The sequence below is a fragment of the Tachypleus tridentatus genome, chromosome 13 (genome assembly GCF_004210375.1).
Source record: "Tachypleus tridentatus isolate NWPU-2018 chromosome 13, ASM421037v1, whole genome shotgun sequence".
Classification (NCBI taxonomy): Eukaryota; Metazoa; Arthropoda; class Merostomata; order Xiphosura; family Limulidae; genus Tachypleus; species Tachypleus tridentatus.
This window is the reverse complement of record NC_134837.1, coordinates 58,497,251-58,521,171: the sequence shown is the minus strand read 5'-3', so window position 1 is coordinate 58,521,171 and position 23,921 is coordinate 58,497,251. Positions and strand designations below refer to the sequence as shown.

The 23,921-nt window shown below is 32.1% G+C and overlaps 1 protein-coding gene across 2 annotated transcripts in view; it reads right to left on the bottom strand.

Moving 5' to 3' along the window:
* Nucleotides 1-247: 247 nt before the first annotated feature.
* LOC143240241 (rhotekin-2-like) overlaps nucleotides 248-23,921 on the bottom strand; it is a 102,345-nt gene continuing 78,671 nt past the window's right edge. For both annotated transcript variants that reach the window (XM_076482375.1, XM_076482376.1), the window contains 3 exons: nucleotides 21,848-21,998; nucleotides 19,987-20,088; nucleotides 248-3,653 (listed from right to left, as the gene is read on the bottom strand). In XM_076482375.1, the coding sequence (XP_076338490.1) occupies nucleotides 19,994-20,088; nucleotides 21,848-21,998 (246 nt within the window). In that variant the 3' untranslated portion in view covers nucleotides 248-3,653; nucleotides 19,987-19,993. The remainder of the gene's footprint in view (nucleotides 3,654-19,986; nucleotides 20,089-21,847; nucleotides 21,999-23,921) is intronic.

Genomic DNA, 23,921 nt, shown 5'->3' with positions numbered 1-23,921 from the left:
TTCATGTTATTCAAGGTTATTTCTGTACTTTTATGAATTTTGGGTATTCACTGAGTAACAGTGCAAATTTTCACAAAAGAATCCATTGGTTGTGTCACCAAAGATTATCCTTTTCTGTATACTGTATGGTAATTTCTAGTGCACAGATTTTCCTCATAGCAATCTGTTAGGGTCCACTAACTAAAGTTTCAGAGAATGTTGAATTATGAAATATGTATTAATTGCAAACAAATAGATGGCACACAAGTAAATAAATCAAAATATTTATTTAACAAACAGTTAAAACACATAAAGGCCTGTATTTTATGAAAGGGGTGTTTGGAACTGGTAAGAGATATGTAATGAAACTTTAATATTCTTTTACAGGTTTAGTGTAAATTATCTGTAAATGAAAATAATTTCTAGTGCCGTATTTTCAAACTGTTACACAAAAAATTTAACGTAAGAATGTGTCAGAAAACAAACAAACATTGTTATCCTCCTCATTAATGGGTTTTAAAAATTAGTTTTTGGTATTAGTTTTTAAAAATTAAGCTTGGGTTTGTTCTTTAAAAGGTTTAAACAAAAAAGTAGTATTCAAGTCTAAAAAGTTTAAAAACTACTTCCCTTGTGAATACTGAAGTGAAACATTTGAAAAAAAAATATCAAAATAACAGTTCAAATTGAGTCAAAGTATCGTTTAAATCCAAGAAGTTAAATCTTTCTTTGAATTAACTACACACTTCACAGTTAAAATAAGGAAAAATCATCAAAGTTACACACAAAACCACCAATAAAGCTAGGATTACATGACCTAACCTTGTGTATTTGACCTTCATCCATTACAATCATTAAAATTGAGTTGCAACTGTGTTCAAAGTGAAATGAAAATATAAAAAAAATGTTGAAAAACATACATATTAACTAAGGGGGAAGGCAACTAATGCATGGTACAGTTATGTACTACTTTACAAAAAAAACTTTATAATGAATCATTTTTCAATGTATAAAAACAAAATAAAACAAGCAAAATGAAATTTTCTGAATAAATTGAAATGCATCATGTTACTTTTATTTTAAGAGTACATTTGTATCCAAGCATTACAGAAGCATAGTCAAGAGAAAGATTAGCAAACTGAAGAATATATGTTCACATACATAATAGGTTAGTTTAAAACAACTTACTCACAATCATTTTTTAAATGACACTCCATAATCTTTTTTTTCTATAAAGGGATGATTACTTTTAAACAAGAATCTGAGGATTGGTTAACATGGCCAATGGTGTATCAGAGTATGTTAATGATATTAAAAATAGTCAGTATCCTAACCGTATGTCATACAGCAAAGTGTCTATTGACAAAGTAAGTTTTGAGAAATTTTAGCATGGAAGACAAGCATCTAAATAATTATTAACTGTTGAGATGCTGATTGGTTAAATAAACAGTCATCAATCTATCTTGCTGTTCATATCTAATGAAAACAGTTTGATTGACTAAAATTAAACACAAAGTTACACAATGGACTATCTGTGTTCTGCCCACAATGGGTATTGAAACACAGTAGTGATAATCTGCAGGCATACCACTGTGCCATTAGGGGTACTGAAAACAGTGTGACATAGCAACTATCCTGAGTTCTTGGTAAGGCTCCAGGGATAACATGCTACATATACATGCCTGGAAAAATTGGTTTAATCTAGTAACAACAAATACTTATTATAAGATTAATAGTAATGCTTGCATTAGAAAAATATATATAAAAAGTGTAACTAAACCAAGCTAGTTAGCTACCAAACTAATTAGATAGTCAGCCAGAACCTCATGTCTATACCACAAATAATCATCACACTCATCCCCATAAATCAATTTTCTGTATGACCACAAAATATCACAATACCTTCCATTAATTCCATAGAAACTAATTTGAAATACCAATGCAGATAAATATATAAAGTGAAGTTAGAGGAGAGTTTCATATAATGGCAAACAATAATTCCTAATTCCATAATTACACAAAGCTAAGAATTAATATTCATTTGTTATTTCTTTAAGAGACTGTTTTCATGTTGTTAACGGAGTAAACAAGATCTATTTTCTTTATGTTTTATGGCTCATTCTCTACATTTATTAAGCAAACTACAAACTGATGGCCCATGTAAAATATAACAAGTGTATTTTTCTTGTATTTTAAATGAATACTATGTGTAACTGTTCATTATCCAACATTAAAACACCCTTATACAAGTTATTCTGTCAAATACTTTCATATATCCTTGTTCTGATTAAGACTGAAACTGGAACAGAATAGTCATATTAAATTATTTACTATTCAGTCAATCTACAAATAAACAGCAAAAGATATAAATTATTTTAGTCAGGATTTTTACTACTGCAATTTAAAATTATCAATGTATTACTAAAATACTGAATAGTTTACATTGACCTTTTAATGATGAAAAATATTTAAGTAGGTATTTTTCTGACACTTAAGCACGCAAATAACAAAATCAGATCAACATTTAAGAATAATTAACTTCATTTTAAAACCACAACTTGGAACAATAAGGAGTGATAAAAAAGTCTCAATTTATATCCTCTTAAACAAACACATGACATTATTATACTGCTACAAGAAGACATAAAACATACTTCAATCATCCAAGCAGTGAATATAAAACTACAACAATATTCCTTTTGTCATATGAGTTAACAATATCTTAAGAATTGTAATTCTAAACAAACATTACCTTTACACAAATTCATGAACATTAAAAGGTAACATAGAAGCTCTACACAAGATCTACTTCAACATTTTATACATGAGAATCTACCTTTACTTCAAGATTACATATAAGTCATCATTTAATTCAATATTTCAAGAACAATTAACTATAAATTTACACACATGACAATCTACAGTTTGCCAATTGAGTTTCCAAGTTACATATAATCTTGCAAATAAACTTTTAAGTAACAAAACATAAAAGGCTTTTAATATGCTAATTCCAATTTAAAGCTGACAGTGTAGCTTAAACATAATAATCAAGGAAGAAGCTACAAGTTGGGATAGAGCATACCAGATCTTCAGTAAGTGTATCAATTTGAAGTTGTACAAATACAAAATTTATACTTAAAAAAATCACAATCATCTGAATGTTCAGTGAGACTCTCACCTATTTTATAAAAAACTACTCTTTAAATGAAACTCCTAACATAACTTGCTATTGTAAATACAGTGTGTAATGCATTTATCATTTTGCCTCACAAAATGCTGATGTTGTACTTTATATATGTTCTTTTAAGCTATTTTTATGAAGAATTTTTAGATCTCAAATGATTACTGTTTTCATAAGAAGCTTATAATGTATTCAATGCACTTATGACATTTGCTATTACAAAAATAAGTTTTTTTTGCATGAAGCTCATAAGTAACTAAATAAGGTTTTTTTTATAGGTTTTCCTCTTTAATATTACATATTATCAGTAGATGGAATTTAATTCTCACACATAAACCTAAAAAAAAAAAAAAGTCATAATTCATGCTCTGTTGAACAGAAGAAATTATTATGGCAGATAACAGCAGATAGACGATGTTTGATTTGTGAGAGGTAAACAGCTAGCCACCAGGTCAATAAATGTAGCTTTCACTAGCTTCTGCACAAAGTAGAGAATCTGTTTAAAAAAAATTAATTAAGTTTAGTCACAATAGTAACAAAAAGCAGTAGTTAAAGCCACAGGCACAACACCGAGGAAAATATTATTCACATGATGTATTTATTATGTACTTTGTTTTAAAATGATTCCTTACAGTTTTAAGCATTTTTTATTTAACTCTTTTGGAAGAGGGGAGGTGGTGTTCATTACCTTGGTGAACATCAAAATACTAGTTAATAGGGGTTTGTTGAGTAAGTTCTTAATTGTGCTTGTGCATATAATATTTTATTTGTGCAAAGTATTTCGAATTTTTACCACTATTGGACCACAATAGAAAAGCAATGTATTTTTAATAAGAGAAATATCCTTCACTAGAAGAAATAACTCCTTTACCATTGTGTAACACTTCATAATAAAAACTTTACTATATTTATACAAAATGAAAAACCACAAAAAAGCACATGCATATACAGTTAACAATAGTGTTACGACAGAAAGCGTTCATACCTGTGCATCATGAGTAGTGTTTTCCTCATAACTTAAAAAGTATCACAATTAGGATAATAAAAATACAGTATATTATAAATATTAAACTAACACAAATCTACATAAATTTTTATATAAATTGAATGACAAATAAACTGTTTATAAACAAATAACCAAACATAGGAGGAACATAAAGTGTTTGTGTGTCTACTTTAATGGTCAGTTGTGTTGCCTTTCAGGTGAATTACTTGGCACAATCTCTCCTCATAGCCCTCCATGATCGTTTGACAGCACTCGACTGGTATTTTCTTCCATTCTTCTTTACAGGCCTCCAACTCTTGCAAGTTTTATGGATGATGCTGACAAAGTCTGGTCTTCAACTCATGCCAAATGTTTTTAATTGGGTTGAGATCGGGTGACTACGATGGCCACTCCAGAATGCTTATATGGTTACTCTGCAACCAGGATTGCACACATTTCGATGTGTGCTTAGGGTCATTGTTGTGCTGGAAGATCCAATGACACCAAAGCTGCAAGTTCTGAGCATCATTCTTGATATAAGTGCCTAATATATCAACGTACTCTTCTTTTTTCATGATCCTGTTATGCGGTGAAGGCTGCCTACACCAGAAGAGCTGAAGGAACCTCATAGCTTGATCAAGCCATCTCCGTGTTTAACTGCAGGGATGGTGTTCTTTGGAAGATTTTGTTCTCCCTTCTTACGGAAAATATAGCGAACATCATTGTGGCTAAAAAGCTCAATTTTAGTCTCGTCTGACCAAAGAATACTCTTCCAATAGGTAAAGGGTTTATCTACATGCTTTCTTGCATACCTCAATCGTGCTTCAATGAACAGGCTTTAAATATGGAGTTCTATGAGGATGGCATGTTTTGAACCCAAAAGAGCATAACATGTTTGTAACTGTAAAGGTGCTTACTTCAACCCAGTTTCCCTTACCAGTTTCTGTATGTCGTTACATGTTAAACGAGGGTTCTTACTATCTTCTCTGAGAACCTTCCTCTTGGTTCTTTCTGGAATTTTGGTGGGGTGTCCGGAATGAGGGAGGTTAGCAGTTGATCCTGTGAGCTTAAACTTGGCAATTATGCTTTGAACAGTAGATTTTGGCACATGAAGTTGTGTAGCAACTTGTATTTTACAATAATTCGGTTTTTTAAATCACTGGACAGTTGTTTCCTGTTCATCATGATGACCAAGCAGATAATGACAGAGATGGCACTAAATTGCCCGAAGTACATTTTTTGCCGGCTAAATTCCAATAATTATGATCCCAGTGTCTAGTTCTGGAATGGTATAATGTAGTTTATTTCCCAAACTAAACAAAATTTTTATGGAAATATCAGTTTTTTAACATGTTCTGAAATGTATGAACACTTTCTGCTCCTCCTATGTTTGGTAATTTGTTTATTTGTTGTTTAATTTACATAAAAATTTATGTATATGTGTGTTAGTATAATATTTATAATATACTATACTTTCATTATCCAAATCATGATACTTTTTATGTTATGAGGAAAAAACTACTCATGACACAGGGGTACGAACACTTTCTTTCGTAACTGTACATAGATTAAATAGTTAAACTCAATCAGGGCTCAGTTTCACACAAACTTCTTAAGATCTTTAATAAGTTCTTTTTTAATCAAACCTTAATAATTTCATAAGTTGTCTCATAAAGCTATCTTAGGAATTTCTAAGATAAAAATGATTCACGAAGCATCTCGAGAATAAGATGTAATGGAATATGTGAATCATTTAAATCAGATGTAATGGTTGGTTAAACAGAATTTGTTAAAAAAAACTCCAAAGTCATATTTATTTTTCAAAGTTTTTCAGTTGCTTGTAAAAAAGTAATAATCTAGAACACTGTGTCACTGCATACTTTTTAAAGATGCAAGGCTACCCAGTTTTGTTTAAATTAGCTATAAATAATAACTGACCACTGTAAAAAAGCAAAACAAAACAAAAACAGATTGGTTATAGCCAATAAACTGAATATCCTATTATTCAAGATCAGTTTTAATGAACAGTCAGAAGATTTACTGACATTGTCTTACATATTACTTGCATACTGTTTGACAAGACAGACTTTATTTTAAGAGTCACAGTTAACCAAAATTTCATTTTACAAAGTTTCAATATATTGATCACACTGTTCCATAATTATCAGAAAATACACAACAAATGCAATTTATTCATTTGATTATGGTACTATTAATTAATTACACTTCTTAATGTTAAGTTAAATCACAAAAACATACTTATGATACAAACAATACTACAGTTTTTAATGTTTACTATTATTATGTTTCTACTTTTTAACACATGGAAGAAACATGTTGGATGTTGTAAAATGAATAGGTCAGATATGTACTAAAGTAACTCTTTCTGATGTGCATACATGTAAAAATCTTCCAGCTTCTAACCATATGCTGCACTAAACTCAAATTTCTGACATCTATAAGAAAACTACACATTAATGAGATCATCAAGAGAATACTGCATTATTTATGCACTTACTTGGAAACTTTATTTATTAAGTTAAGCTTTCTTAAAATTATTGAAAGATTTAAAATAAAATAAACCATATACTTATCAGTCAAACACATTATGGAAAATATTTGCAGATTTTCACAAGTTGTGTTCGTTCACAAGATTGCCAGACTGTACTCAGGAATAATAAAGTTGTATATTCTAATTATACATACAAGACACTTCACACACACACACACACACACAGAATTAAACCTGCTAATAAACGTCCACACTGTTTTAAAATTGCATTATTCCATGGCCATAATGTTATAGAATCATACTCATAGAGGTGTGATATATGTCACAGATGCAAATACATTAGTTACTCCAGGTGATATTCATTTAAGTATGAAGTTTACAATCAGCTATTATGTAAACCTTTTACTAGATATATTCATATGATATTTATTTTAGCATGACCCTAGGGTTTAGGCACTATGAAAAACACACTAATATATCAATTATAATTGAATATACTAGTACCACACAATCTCTGTAATAATTCATATCTCAATTTTAAAGCACAGATTGCCTTGTTGCTTTGAACCAAAAAATTCCAACCAGCCTCATTTGTAAGATCATACCATGGTCTGAATGCCCACAGTTTCAAAACAATACAAAAATTATTAATTTAACTTTGTCAATCTGTACATTCTCATCTTTATCTACAGTCTTTATTCCTTCCTGTTCCTGGCATCTTATTTGTTACTTGACAAACACAAAGCTACCATTTATAAATCTGTTTAAGTGAGACTTTTGAAAAAATAAAATTATAGAACATACTGCCAAAGTCAGACATCAATCAAGCAAAGTGATGCGTGTTCAAGACCAATGTAATGCTGAAATCAACTGGTAAACTAACCCACAAATCATTGTAGAAATCTGGTAATATGGCCAAAATAAGTCTTTTGTTTAAAAATGCAAGTATGAGAACACACATTACTGAGTCTCACTCTCAACAAGTAAGTATTGATAACTTTGCAAACAGTAAATTTTTCTAAAATTATTAGGTAAACATTATGCATTCAAGCTATTCACTAATGCAAGTTCAGCTATTTCTAAAGTGATTCATGAATATCAAATAGTGCCATATTTTTGTAAACCCTCATATGTGCCCTATCTTTAGTTATTGTTAATGAAACATTCTATATTTTAATATTTTCTTAATCTGATTTTTTCTGAAACATGATCTTATCTACTAATTCCTAATATTGTCACCCATTTTCTGTTTTATATCTGATAATATTTACCTCCCTCTTGGAGATACAGCAATGCCTCATTTTGTATATTTTGATTTAGAACAAATTAAAACAAAATCACTGATAAATTGTTATTTTACATAATTATCATAGTTATTTTATTACCTAACTAAATGACTTCAGATACAAAAGAGAAAGAAAAACTCACCAGAATTGTGTAGATTTGTTTACCTTTGTATTTCCAGGCCTTATTAAAATAATCAAACTTTGTTTTTGTTCTTTCCTAAAAAAATATCTCAATGACTTAATACACCCAGAGTGTTATGCTTCCTTTTATCTAGTGACATTGGGACTTATTTATTAATACACTCAAATATTTAAGAATTAAATAACTTTTTAATGAAAATAGTCTATTTCCAGATGGTAATTAGTCAAAAGCTTTTATGCTGTATTAAAACGATCCTCCATGACCAAGCTTTAGGAAGATAAAATGAAGATTCTTCTAGAGCCCTTGGTAAGAATCTACATACATCTTACAGAGCTTATTATGACCATCTTCACATTCAATGACAATTAACAATAAGTAACAAAGATCAATGAAAATAAAACAATATTTCTGCATAAAGTACATATTAAATGCACTAGAATGAACTTGTGTGTAATTTTTCATTAGTGGTAATCATTTTTGTTCCATCAGTGTCCTTGAAGTATCACTGAACAGCATTAAATTCACCAACGTTTCTCAGTTTTTGCTTATAAAATGAAACTCCTGATGTTTCCTAGGCCAGAAAAGCAATGTATAAAATTTGCTAATGCTTATCTTGTTTTCCTAACCCAAGAGTATTACAGAAATTTACATCTCTGATGTTACTATTTTTGTACATACTGGTCAAGGTAAAGTTTATTCACAGTTTGTGATGACTAAAGTGCTGATCATATTTTTTGGTGGAAATACATGATAATACTGATCAACTTTTGCTGAATGAATGCTCACATTCATTAACATTGTTAATTTAACACTAAATGTATTGTGATAAAAGAGTGGAAAAGAATAATGTCTTGTCATTTGGGTTCTAATGTAACTGAATTATTTAAAGCTCTGGATTCAGCTGTGGTAATTAACTTAATCTAATTTACTTTTTTATATTTTGGTTACTTTTATAATAATAAATAAAGAATACATGCAAAACAAGAAATCAAACATCTTTTTTCTTTGTGGTCAACTGTTGATAAAACTTAACCCTACTTCTTTGTAAATGGTACTACTTCATTAAATAACTTTTATTTAATCATATAATGCATCAACGAACATACAATAATAATATGCAAGAAGCATAAATGTCTCTTAATTGTCACAGTTTTTCTAGGCTTTTTAACTATGCAACAAAAGCTGTTAAAAATTCAGCTACGCTTACTGATGTGTTTCCCTCAGGAATATAGTTTGAACTGAAAGTAAAATAGACAACCATCTGTAGAGAAAACAGCCTAATACAATGCATGATTTTATAGATTCAAACTTTGGCTTTTTATTAGTTATAAATAACATAGTATTAACTATCAGAGAGAACTACTACCAATTTGATGAAGAGGCTGATTTTTCTGGCTTATAACCAATCAAATGTGGTTAAAGGTTATAAAACTATTTTTGCCTGAGTGATGACAACATTATACTGAGTAATTTACATTAAATATCCTACTTCTTGGAGGGGTGATAAATAAATTGGAGAAGAGTGATACCTACAGAGCAAATGTCACAATTTTCATACCAGGGGAAACTGAGCTTTTGTTTTAATACTGCCTTATCAAATATAGAACTTGAACTTATCAGAGAATGCTAATATTCTCTATGTAGGGATGGCATAGACTTTTGTATTAATGCAATACAAAAAATATCATCTAGATCTTCTTATCTAAAGGTCATCAGAAGCTAGACATGAAGATATGGTACAATCATTTTATCTCTGGAGTATATGCTACTTTTTAGCAATCTAGAATGTTCCAAAGTCGAAAATCAAAGAATAACCAAAATCAGGATTTCTTATCTTCATTTATCATCATCTTTCATCAACGTGCAGAGCACCTACCTAGTTCTAGAAGCAACTATAATTGTATCACCATTTGATAGAGCAAAACACTCCTCACAATTTTTAACTACCTATATTATTATTTGATGCAAAGTTTATAATATATTCTATAACCCAGTATTCCATATGTGCCATCTTATAGAAAAATTAATCTAGAAAATACAAGTAAAAAAATTATCACTAAATAAAAAAAAATCTATGTAGGGCTGACTACTGAACTGTAAAAGGGGAACCAAACAAGACTGAGATAGAAGTGGATATATTATTTGCTCTGCAGACTATGCCATCTCAACTTCATGTGATGTGCTCATAATAGAGTGGTGGTGAATTTTTTTAAGTTTGTTGAATGATTGTTTCCACGACTGGTTCTCCAGTGAAACTCATGTTAGTTTTCAATTTATTTGTGTGGTGAATAAGCTATGTCAAAGAATGATTTTACAAAATAACAACAGCAAGAGCATAGTTCAAGAAATATTATACCTCACAAAAATATCTCAGTGTAGGCCACTTCTGAATAGATTCAATCTTAGAATGATTTGTAGGCACTACCATCTCTACTTATAAGATAGAATAAGCATCTGTTGATGGAACAATTCAGACTTAAGATTCTGCTTCAGTTTCTCTTTCAGAAATTGCTTTAGCCCATCATAAACATTATCAAAGATATTCCCATGTGAGTATAGATCCAAGTAGATGAGAATAAAGTTACACAGTAGTTCAGGCCTAGACTATTAATCTTTTATATACAACAGGTGCATTACACCAAATCCAGTTCCTGCAGTTAAATTAGTCTTCTTTCTTTCTCCCTGCTTCATTGACTTGCACTTGCAAATATTAACACTCTGCAGATACAATGCTGAAAACCACTTCAATTCAGATGGATTTCAAAGAGTCAGTCCTTGCTAGTGGGTTGGCAAATATCCACACTCTTCAGATATAATGATGAAAACCATTTCAATCCACACAGATTTCAAATAGAATCAATCCTTGCTAGTGGGTTGGCATCCTTCTTTGAGACTTCAATCCTCTCCTAGTTGTCAACACAGAACCTTATGAACCCATTCTGCTTCTTCAAATGTATAATAAGTAATGCAAAAGGACTATAACTCTATTATATTAATCCTTGTTTTCTTCTAACTTCTATTTATCAAAGTCTTAGTCTATTTGCCAAGAAATTCATCTAGGTAACTGACATATTGACACTGTATCCCCAATATCAACCTCATGAGAAATATTTTTGTTTGGCCTGAGATAAGAGATCCACTGAAAAAGGTGTCTAGATTTTCTATGCACTCCTTAGCATTCTTTAGCTATAAGTTTTGATTATTCTGCTCTTGCAGGTGAAGTGATAAGTTGCACTTATGCAAGGATGTGACACTGGACTTCTTGCATCTTTGCTTCCAAGGTAACTACTTGTGTTGTTCTGTGATGTGAAAGTACTACCTGTACAGCTCTTACAATTTCCCATCCAGATTAATTAAAGTGCATGGCTCTTGTTGGTGATCATGGAATTAAAGATGAAATTCTTATTCTTCATGTCCACAAGTGTTGTTCCAATCAATAATCCTTCAATATATGCTGAAATGTTAGTAAATGTAAATTAGTTCCTAATAAATTCAGGTTTGTGTACTTCAGTTTTTGGTTGTACAGTAATCACCATTCTTCTTGTCAATGGAATTGTAACTGTCATGTTGTGTACACTGATTTCCTGGTCATGGATTATGATAATATTAGAAGCTACTTTAACTACACATTTATGTTTTCACATAAAGTCAATTTCCAAAATAAACTATTCATCAATGTCAAATACATATGCATCATGTAGTGTAAAATTTCCTTTTTTTTTCTGGAATAAAGTCAAACAATTGTAGCCTGTAGAACAAGTGTTTATCAACATATTACAAGGAATACCTGCAATAAACTTGTAGCATCATGAACTGGTACATTTAAATAACGAATTTCATATCTCATTTAAGGCAGATGGAGTATTTTCAGTTGAGCTGCATCCATAAAGGTGGCCAATTCATGTTTCCCATTGTCTGGTCAATTCTGTTGTTACTTTGATCTGGATAGGCTCAGATATTCATGATGTCATTGTCACCTTGGTTTGAAATCAGCTGTTGATTTGTGAAAGTTCTGTCTCTAATAGTAATATTTTTCACATTTATAGCATTTCCATTTCTATGACAACCTCAGGGAATTTTTGAATATTTATAGGCCTTTGCCAGCAGTTCCTGGCTTTCCAGCTTACACTTGAAATACTTTACATTTTGTGGTTTATTTTTTTTCATTATGTGTATCTTGTTGACCAACTTGTCCTTTTATGTATTTTTAACTTGTCAGGGGAAGTTTGAGTTTCAATATTACTTGATCTGATGATACTCTATCTTCTAGATGGTACCTTTAGTTGTTTACTTGCAAATATGTGTTCAAGTTCTATCAACAACTGTTACAGATTTACATCCACTCTGCTACAACCTAATTCACATATTCTCATCTGTTATGGTATCTACAAACTGGTTATGTTCTCATGAATTCATCACTTTATATGGAGCACCAGGGTAAGATAATTGGGCAAGCCTTTACAAATCTGCATATTCAGTTAAACCTCCTTCCTTCATACTTTACTCCTGAAGTTTGTTTTGGTAACATCTTTCTGGTATGTTCCTCTGAAGTTATACTTTTCTTAAACTGAAAATATATTTCCACTCACATAAGTAACTAGAATCCCACACTGAATAGGTGGTGACACCAGTGCAAGGGGGGAAAAAAAAACAAAACATTTCTCAAATATGTCTGAAGAACACTCTAAAAGAGTAGAAACACATACTTGGGAGGCTGTACTACATTTACACCAGTGAAATGAGGTGTCACAAACATGGGCAGAAAAAGGAAGGAGCACATCCATACAGGAGACAACAATGGTGGGATATGGATCTGAAACACAACAAATCTCAATCCCACAGAGTAATGGAATGTTGGTGAAAGTAAAAGAATGTGCCATATCATTTAGAATAACTAGAATGTGACAACCCATACACAAGTCATATGCATCCAAAACCCAGCCATCAAAAACCAACATCCACATGGGGGTAGAATAAGGATCATACTATCTATATGTCAACTACAATCCAAAACCCAGTCATCTTCACCTCCAGTTCAGCAGAACAGAGGGGATGCCAATCCCTCATGTCATTTGCAGTACACATGATAGAAAAGCAATTAATTATTTAACTGACTGAGAACCCCACTTCCAAATGATCAACATAACTCTCTTTGAACCATCCAATAGGAACCTCTCCAGTACAATAACATCCTCAGGATATGTAAATATTGGGGGATAGCATATGAGGAAGAACTGTATGAATCTAGTACATATCCAGCCACTGTGACCCACAACATGAATGGGGGGGATAGTATAATTGAGTGAAGCACAGAGACACCCAGAAGAAATGTGGAGCACTTATATTTATTGGTTCAGCAATGAATTAAAAACCATGAAGGATCCAAATCAGAGATGAAATCTAATTTTGATGGCTCACTCCACAATAAAACACCCCCTCAAATAGACATACAGATATAAAGCATGAGCTTGGAAGATACCTTGTCAATTACACCACCACATCACTACCATCATATTTTCAACTGAATGAATTAACTATTTTTTTTGTATTGTATATCACTATCACATTCAGGAAGCTTACCTTCATTGTTCCATGGTTTGGAAATGGAAAGTGGTAAGCACTCCCATACTCCACTACAAGAAAAATGGGAAAGAAAATGCAGTGGAAAGTCTGGAGGAACATCAACACCAGAGACAGTGCAAAGGGAGAACATTAAAACCCTGGAAACCTTATTTGAAAAGTAGATCACTCCTGATTTATTCAATATAAGGAATGTCATAGATAGGCAGCTATCCCCTTACATAAATACAAAGAAATAAAAATCAGAGAAACTTTACTAAAAATTACTAATAATTATTTTTAGTTAAAATAAGGTCATTTACAAAATTGGCACTACTTTATGCAACTGTACACCTTGAGCTGCAAATAAAAGCATGACAGTCACAGTAAACTTAGTATACTGATATGGTTCAATGTCACGTTAATTAGCGTGTCTACCATATTGGGGGCAGGAATGCTAACTTCAAGAGGCAGGTTTTATCTTGCTTACTCCCATGTGGTAGTACCTTATTTCCTTAGATTTTATTTTTATTTTTTTCTTATTTTACCTTGAGAGAGCAGTCACCCTCCCACAATTGTTTGCAGGCAGTGAAGGGTGATATAGATGTGGGATATCATGGGCTTGAGCACCCATATCTCTCTCTTCTAATTTGTAGCCTAATTGTGTCTTTTTCTTATGTGAGACTAGCGGATTGGAGGTTAAGACTGAGAGGCAGTGTATCCCGATTACTACAGTCACCTCCAAAACTTTGGATACATTTTATAATTCCACATTGTAGCTTGTACCCTAGGATATTTTTTTAAAAATGCAGCATATTTAGTTTAATTTTAACATGTTTTGTTTGGCTTAAAAAAATTATGGTTATAATATAATTAATCAGAGGTTGGGATTTGCTGTTTCTAATGCAGTCCTTTCTCATGATTTTGTTTGCTTATTTAATTTCATTTACATCTATTTATAATTTCATTATATACACACACACACTTACCCAGTCACAATCTTACCAAAATATGAAAAATGGCTACAGAATGAAGGTAGTGAGATATGACTGTATGTAAGGTATTCCACATGTTCAACTGAAAAATTTCCTTCAAGGAAAACAGAAATGAAACTCCTGGGAAAAGGTAAGGTGCCTCATCATATGATAAGACACCCACAACAAAATATACAAAGACGAAGATAAGGGAGAGAAAGTAAATTAAATCAAAAGCCAAATCCAACTGGACAGGGTAGAAAGAGAAAGGAAACATACAGAGGATGTGTGCCAAGGAATAAATAGCCATCATAGAAGGAAGCCATATAACATACAATGAAGAGCATGGATGAAACATAGTAGCCTATATGGATCTGACCAAGGATATATGTGGGAAATGGAAGGAATGGAAATTAGCCAGAAGTAGGACTTATCTTCCTGAGCCACCACAGTTTTGAAAGGGAAAGATCAATTTGGATAAAAGAGAATATAAGTAGAATGACAAATAAAACTGACTGATGACATTTACAGGTTAATAGGAAAATTAAATAATTATTAATCGGTAAGTGAAACATTGAGCACAAGAGAGAGGTTGAAATGGAGGGAAAGTGAGGCAGTGAAGAACAACATTAACATTCCAATTTGGAAGGATTACATGCTGAAGTGGACAACAAATCCAGTAGGATTGTTTGTTTGTTTTTGAATTTCATGCAAAGCTACTCAAGAGCTATCTGCGCTAGCCAAACCTAATTTTGCAGTTTAAGACTAGAGGGAAGACAGCTATCACCACCCACTGCCAACTTTTGGGCTACTCTTTTACCAACAAATAGTGGGATTGACCATCACATTATAATGCCCCACAGCTGAAAGGGCAAACATGTTTGGTGTGATTGGGATTCATTCCTGAAACCCTGAGATTATGAGTCAAATGTCTTAACCCACCTGGCCATGCTGGGTCAATCCAGAAGGAAAGCAACAACACAGGAATGGAAGGAATAGTGAAAACTTTATGAAAAAGGAAAAAATTAAACATGTGGGGTAAGGTAGTTTTTAAATTAATGACCAAAGAGACAGAAGACTCCTGATCAAACAGCTAAGGGAGGAAATCCATAATATGAGGAGCAGTGGGTCAAGCTGGGCAGAACACTTGATCCAAAGACCAATGGAGAAAAAACATTACAATGATGTTGATAAATGCTTCTAGACAGCAGGTAACTGACCCTGCCCACTATGGAGCCCAACAAGGGGAAGCACAAGTGCAAACAAGGACACTGCAGCAATGCCAGGGTTTTGTAAGCACTATACCCAAACACCGGCATCAGATACAATGTCCACAACATCTGTTGAGAACATCCAACACTGGTACTTGGTTGACCCTAGCCCAAGTGGACCAGCCAATTGACCCTATCCTAAGGTCCACCCCAAGGCTGCTCATCTACAGGAATTCAAGGCCAAAGTGATGTGCTTCAGTTGGACCCCTCCACAGCAAACACATAGGTGGATGTTTAGATCCCAAAGGAGGTAAACTAAAATAACAGAACCTTCTCTGGGAGGTCCCCTCATCATGTACAGGAATCCACACTGAGGGTGGTCAGCTGGGAGAGAAAATCTTGTACCACCTCAGACAGACATTGACTGGTGGTAGGATCCTGAACCAATGGAAAGGAAATGGGTACTTGAGATAACAAAGGAAGAGAAAACAATGAATGAAAAATCCTTTGGATAGTATTCAAATAATCCATAAACTTGTGGCAAAAACCACCAAAGGAGAATAAATTGGTGAAGCAAGCCCCCACTGGATTCTCTGAAGTATTGTTGGTGACACATCCATCTGCACTGAATAAAATGATGAGACAAGGAATCCACAGACGTAAGGAGCTGGACAGAAAACAGTAATAGGGGCACAATCTATGTTCTGAATAAGAAAATGATCCACCAAAGAAGCAAGGGTAATTTGTTGTCACATCAATGCCACACAGACTTTCCAAGCCTCAGGAATATTATCAATAATATACTGCTGTAGAAAAGGGTTCAGATGTAAGTCCTGGAGATTAGAAGGTGGTAAAAAAAGATGGTGCAATGCAGTATCCTTCCCCAAGAGATCCCAACAACATAGAAACGACGTATGTAAGGATAAAGCAAAATAATAAAAAAAGGTCCAAAATGCCAATATGCAGGTAATTAGAAAGAGGCTATGCCTAGAAAAACCCTCAGAATCACTATGAATCTCCTCGGAAAGGAAGTGAATGGTAGAGAAGTTCCACAAAAGAGTCAATAGGGTAAGGTGGTGGTGAAAAAACTGGATATTGGATAAATGAACAGAATGATCAGGATTCACCATTCACATGGGCAAAAATTGATTCTAACTTTCGAGAATCAAGAAATGGGCATTCAGCATGATTGCATGCCAAAGCACACTGATCTGAAGCCCACGGAAGGTAAAGCAAGCTGGTTGTGAAACAAAATCCTCAGCATGAATCCAAATGTCTGGGAAAAGGGGAAAAACAAATACTGAAAGGAGGAAGTATTGTGCAACAAAAAAGGATAAGGATAATAAAAAAATTGAGGAAATTAATAAAATAGAAAATACCCAAGAAATCATGACTAAAAAAACATCAGGCTTATCCATTTCTACAGTAAGGGCACAGAAGGACACAGAAAAACTCAGGTGGAGGAAGAAGGCTGTCAAAATCCTCACCAATCCACTCAGGCTTGCAATGTTCAGGAAGAATAGGTATAGATCACAAGAAGCAGGTTGACTCGTATCAATCTCAGGCAGATAATAGCTGATAAGTCCAAAGATGAGTCATCTCCACCTGTAGCCTGTATGAATTTGTTAGTAGGAAATACAATTTCCAAAGTAGAAAACTGAACTTTGGAATTCATTGTGTAACAATGAAAAATCATACAAAAGTGTTTGATGAGGAAATATGAACAACTGGAAAAATACGTTATCTGAAAAGTCATTAACTGTTGAAAAATAAATCTTCTTCAGAATAACAAAGAAAAGAAAAAAAAGACTGAATAGCACTACAAAAATACCTTGACAGAATTATTGCAAAATGAGAAGTGATAACTTGGTTAAATCGAATAGAGGGAGTCATATGCATCAAAAGAGTGCAATGCACTCTTGCTAGTTGAGGGTTGTCACATGATGGTTTACATGCAAGATGCAGTCCGACCAGTTAATTGTAAAATACATGGAAGCTTGAAGCATGTGCCATGCAGAAAAATTTATTTTTCACTAATGAACAATAATAGCTATTTATGAGAGTGGAGGTAATGTACTGTATCAAGAACTTGTTAGATATGGCAGCCACCAATGCTTGATAGTTGCTATGGCTTTCATAGAGAAGATTGTTTAATGTCATTAAAAACTGTCCTTTTAAACTGGCAATAGGACAAATAACTTTTTGTTCATTATTACACTCACTACTGAATTTCGAAATTATTTTGAAACATGATTGATATGTTTCCCACAGTCCCTTTTCTTCACAGCCTATGGGTTTCTTGATTGGCTAATGTTGTTGAGCTGCCCAGATAAATTATGAGATTCAATTTCGTACTGTCATGGCTGAAGCAGTCCAGGTTGGTCTTGTAGTCATAGATGGTACAGTTGTACTGGTAACAAGTGTAGAATAAGAAAGTTGCACTATTCCATATTTTAAGGTAAATGATGTTTCAGGTTGGAATTTTTTAGCACATGCAAAACTCAGTGTGGCTAGTTTGATCATTATATTTACTAATATATTTTCCAAATAATCTAATTTGTCACTGATGTTCTTTTTCACTTTAATGATCTTGCTATTGGAATATTTATGTTCATCACTTTTATCTTTCTGTTCTACATCCATTGTGATGTTGTAATCCCTCCATACATTTAAAATAGCTTTACTGATCTTATCTTAGTTAGATTTATTCTTTAAATATTCGTTTTTCTTTTAATTCTTCTTTTAAATTCCTGTGACTGATCTCTTGATCTTTTAATTTTCAGAATATTTTTTCTCAGTCTTCTTTTAAAGCTGTTTCTTTCTACAGTCACCTTATTTCCAGAAAATTTACAAACTAACTTTGTGTTAATTTTGCCATCTTATGGTTTAGTCTAACTTCAGCTTTACTTTCACCAATATAATTACGTTTCTGACATTAATATAGAAATTTATTTTATTTTTTGGCATATTATTTAAGATTATTTAGTAAAAATAATGCAAATTCAGTCCACTTGAGGATAACAAACTTTTATAAGCATTTTATACATATAGGCTACATGTTATGTTTATTAGCAGGCCTAATGGCACAAGCAATGTTTAAACACAAATAATTTCTAAGTTAATGTATATATAACTCACAAATGAAGTCCAAATCATTTAGCTGAAAACGATCCTCAATAATCAATCATTGCAAATGGACTTACTAAGTCTATCAATTGTGAACATTCACAATATTTCATTGTCTAACTCACAAAAACTATTCAGTTGACAATGAACTGATTAATTAATTTTAACTTGCTCAGTCTGGCATTTTTATATTAGCCTCTTTGAATCTCAGATTTTCATGAAATAGTGTTTCATGAAATTTCAGATTCACAGAGGTTTAAAATTTCATGAAACTCATAAAATTCTAAATAATGTAAAATCTTCCTCAAGTGAATAAAATATTAAAAATATATCCTACAATAATATTACATGTTGTGATGTACAATTACATATAGAAATTATTCATTCATAAAAACTACATAATTATATTGTTTTGTATCCACTCACAAAAATGTAGAATTTTTCAAGATTTTAATTTGATTAACATTTAGTGGTGAATCTTGTATTCTTGTAATTATTTTGGCCTGATGACTGCTATTTGTTGTGTATTTATGATTAATTTGTTTTAAAGCTAAGTCACATTGTGCTAGCTGCTATGTCTACTGCAGGAAATCACACCCCAGATTTCCCTTACTGCTGTCCTACTGGGGACTTCAAGTTATAGGAAACAAAGATTATATGAAACAATAGTTACTAAACATTCATAAACATGTAAATATACATACGTATATAAAATCACTGTGGGAAATTGAAAACTACATTAATGACACATATGGGAATGGCTGAATAGAAAAAACAAAAACATTGTACTGATTACAATTTCTTGTAAACAGTAAATGTATCTTTATAGAGTTGTTATATGCAAATACTAGAAGTATTTAAAGATTTAAAAAAATAAGTGAATTATTACTTGTGTTACTTTCACTTGTTATTAAATGTGTTCAACAAAACACTTAAATTACAAAGTATTTAAAGATTTAAAAAAATAAGTGAATTATTACTTGTGTTACTTTCACTTATGTTATTAAATGTGTTCAACAAAACACTTAAATTACCTTTGATTTATGCTTCCTCATAAAGAGATTGGTGCCTGAAAACATGTGGAACAAAAGGAGAAGAAATTTTCATGACAGATTCAGCCAGGTAGCCCCACAGATCTGTGGGTAAAACAAAAAGGTGTGTTCTTAAAACTGTTATCAAACAAAATAAATAACGAAGTTAACGTAATATATATGTAAAAATGGCTGATATGGGTTAAGAAAATCTTTTATGTAGAGGAGAAAACAACGTTTCGACCTTCTTCGGTCATCATCAGGTTCACAAAGAAACCAGAGTTAACTGACCGATAGCTGACCACATGTTTGAATGGGGTTGTGTAACTGAGTGTAGGAATGTAGTGGGGGTGTTTACCTAGATGTTTGATTATATTTATTAATATAGGTATAAAGGTGTTCCTTTGTATTGGTTTAATTTGGGCTTGAGTTGTTGTATAAGTAAGGCTTCTTTAATTTTGCATTTGTTCATGTTTGTTTGTTTGTTTGTATAGTATTTGGGTGTTTTCTATGGTTATGTTGTGTATATCTGATTTGCAGTGTTCGAAAACGTGTGAAGGTGACATTTTGTGTTCTTTGAATTTCGTTTCCATTTTTCTACTTGTTTCTTCAATATAGAAGTCATGACAGTTATCACATTGTATTTTATAAATAATTTTGTGTGGTGTTTGTCAGTGTAGTTTTTACATAGTATAGACTTTAGTTTTGTGCCTGGTTTTTGAATAAATTTGATATTAACTGGAATGTCATATTTTGCTACTAGTTTTTGCCAAATGTTGGTTATTTTTCTACTGATGTTGGGAATATATGGTATGCAGCAATATATGGTTTAATGATTTTTTAATTCGTGGGATATATTTACTTTTGTTAGTTGATTTTGCTTTTTGTCTAGGTGTGTGCATATAATGTTTTCTATGGTTTGTGGAGGAAACTTATTGATGTTGATGAACTATCGTTTTAAACCAAATACAAAGGAACACCTTTATACCTATATTAATAAATATAATCAAACATCTAAGGATGCCCTCTACATTCTTACACTCAATTACACAACCCCCCTTCAAACATGTGGTCAGCTCTCGGTCATTTACCTCTTTCTTTCTTTGTGAACCTGATGATGACTGAAGGTCGAAACGTTGTTTGCTCCTCTATAAAAAGTTTTCTCTACCCATACCAGCCATTCTTACATATACATTTTTCTCCACAAGTGGGTTTCGTTGTCATCACGGATTATTAAGTTAACGTAATGTTACTTATTTCAGAAGATGAAGATATACATACAATACCACTTGTGCTTGTAATGTTCACATCTTAATTTTTGGTTTTAACTCTAATTAATGGTCTGTCCTGTTGCTATGTTAGAGCTTTAAGTAACTTCAAACCACATCTATCCCGAAAACTATAACTGAACCGTAAGTACGTTAGTTTTGAAACACTTGTAATGGTTGATATTGAAATTCTGTTAATGACATGCTACACTTATCTACAGCCTATATTTTGTTGATATTGTATGGTTCATGCTTAATAATGGTATTTGTGAGCTATGTCTACATTTTTTTTTATACTTAGCGTGTTTAGGTTAAAATGATTATACTCATGAACTCTTGATAATAACAAACCCACCTGACCTGAAGATGACCTAGAAAAGTTGAAATGTTATTAGTAAAAGTGTTAATACCCATACCAGCTGTTCTGAGATACTCATGAACTCTCTATACAGTATCTAGTTTAGTGACACTTAACATGGTTCTTATTATACTGATGAAACTAATGAATGTTGTTCACATGTAGTTTTCTGACCCTTGTGATTGTGGCTCATGTACTAAAGTAATATACTTAAAGCATTCACTATACTATAACTTACCATGTTCTTTGATGTGTTGCGCAATGTGTGAAATCCACTGAGAATGATGCTGGACTGTATTCGCAGCTAGCATAACTTCTTCAGTTAAATTTACTATTTTAAAACAAAATGAGTTGATAACGTTGAATAGCCTTGTCTCAAGCTTCGTATCCTAGGAAAAAAAATGTAGGTGAAGAAATATTATGTTAAACATCATAAAACTAACTAGATCTGTACTCATAACACTGAGGAGAATGCAGAATCAATGGAAAAATTTAGAACCAAATATAAAGCCCCAAACCCACGATATTTCAGAAAGTGTACTTTCCTTCATCAGAGGTAAATGGTTTTTGACCATTGTATGCAGTTGATTAGCTGTCTGGTAGCTGTACTGAAAATAAGACATCACAAATTTCTTCAAATATGACCAAATTTCATTTCAAAACTTTCCTTTACTCTTGTTTCCCATCATTTACACATCACCCAAAAATCTATTTCATAATTTGGGTTATGTTTTTAGCAATACTTGATGTCTCACTTGTAGTACAATGACCACTGATCAACATGCTTACTCTGGTCTTTGTGATTACCTTATGTGAAAGAAACTCTGTTTTCTGAAAGAACCTAGGTTAGTACTGGGTTTTTCTTCCAGTTTTATTGGACATCAACTGTTTTAATGCTTGCATATAAAGCTTTATTTAGAAGATATGTTATAAATAAATTACATATTTAGCACATAAAAGCTTTTCACCTATATACTTATGATAAAGACATATAATGACCAAGAGAGAAAGGAATCAAATATCACATTAAAGAGATCATATACTTTCACTAGACTACGAATACTTGATAGAGATAATCCATCCAAAAATGCTTAGATAAAAGAACAACAAAAACCCAACATTTTTCTTTAGCTCAAAATGTAGAAGACACAGCAAAATGAAAACAGCTTGGCATTACTTTCATTATAACATTCTATTCATGTGCTGTGAAATTGAATTTACTTTTTGGGTTTGGCTCCTAATTCACCAACAAGTCATCACCAAGCTATCTAAGCAAAATTTAACATGGTGAATTAGATGGTAAAAGAATGTAAATTAAGTTTTCCAGCACTAGAATACAATACAATGTGGATAATGTCAAATCACTCCATTTTGCTGCATTTATATCACATACAGTTTGAGCACAAGAAGTTTCTTTATCTCAAGTATTTTTGGACAGTTTGTATGTATTTTGTATGTTAAATCAATCCTAGATGGTTGCTTAATCTGTAATTGTTAATATTTCATGAAACCTTTAAAGGAAAGTATCTCACAAATGTAAATAATAATGAGATCAAGATATTACTAAGGCTGCACACATAACCAAGTAGATGATGTGTGAAAAAGAGCCAGCAACAGCAGTGACACTGGATGGCACTCTTATTCTACCCTGAGCTAAGAAAAATGAGCTTTTGGAGCAAGTGTGTTTATCTGTAGTTAATTACAAAGCTACACAATGAGCTATTTGTGCTCTGCCCACCATGTGTATCAAAACCAGGTCTCTCTCAATGTAGACAGGTGATGGCAGGAACAAGTGACTCAGTGAAGAGTATTTTGTTTAGTTTTATTAACCTTGTTATTATGTATAGATAGATCAAAGTGCAAATATCAGAATCATTTATATAGTTACATTCAAATTTTAATTTTGTACTATATTACTGATGTTATCCAATAAACATTGAACCAAAACCTAATTATCAAATAAAATTGTAATACTATACATATTTTATTTTATTAATTTTAATACAGAAAATACAGAAAAACCTGTCTAAGGCAGAATTACACAAGATTGTATAAAATTTCTGGCTTAAGCAGGTTTTACAGCTTAGACAGTCAATATGCATTTCCTTAAATATATATAATTTTTTAGCAAACGTTATACTTGCTTGACTCAAGTAAAGTAAAACATTTGTGAATAAAGTTATTCTACTGTTTATGCTATATTTATTAGAATAAGAACAAAAACAGACACTCAAAATATGCATAAATACACATTTTAATCAAATTTATTTGAAAAACGTGTTCAATTTCAACTGTTTCATTTTTTTAATGGG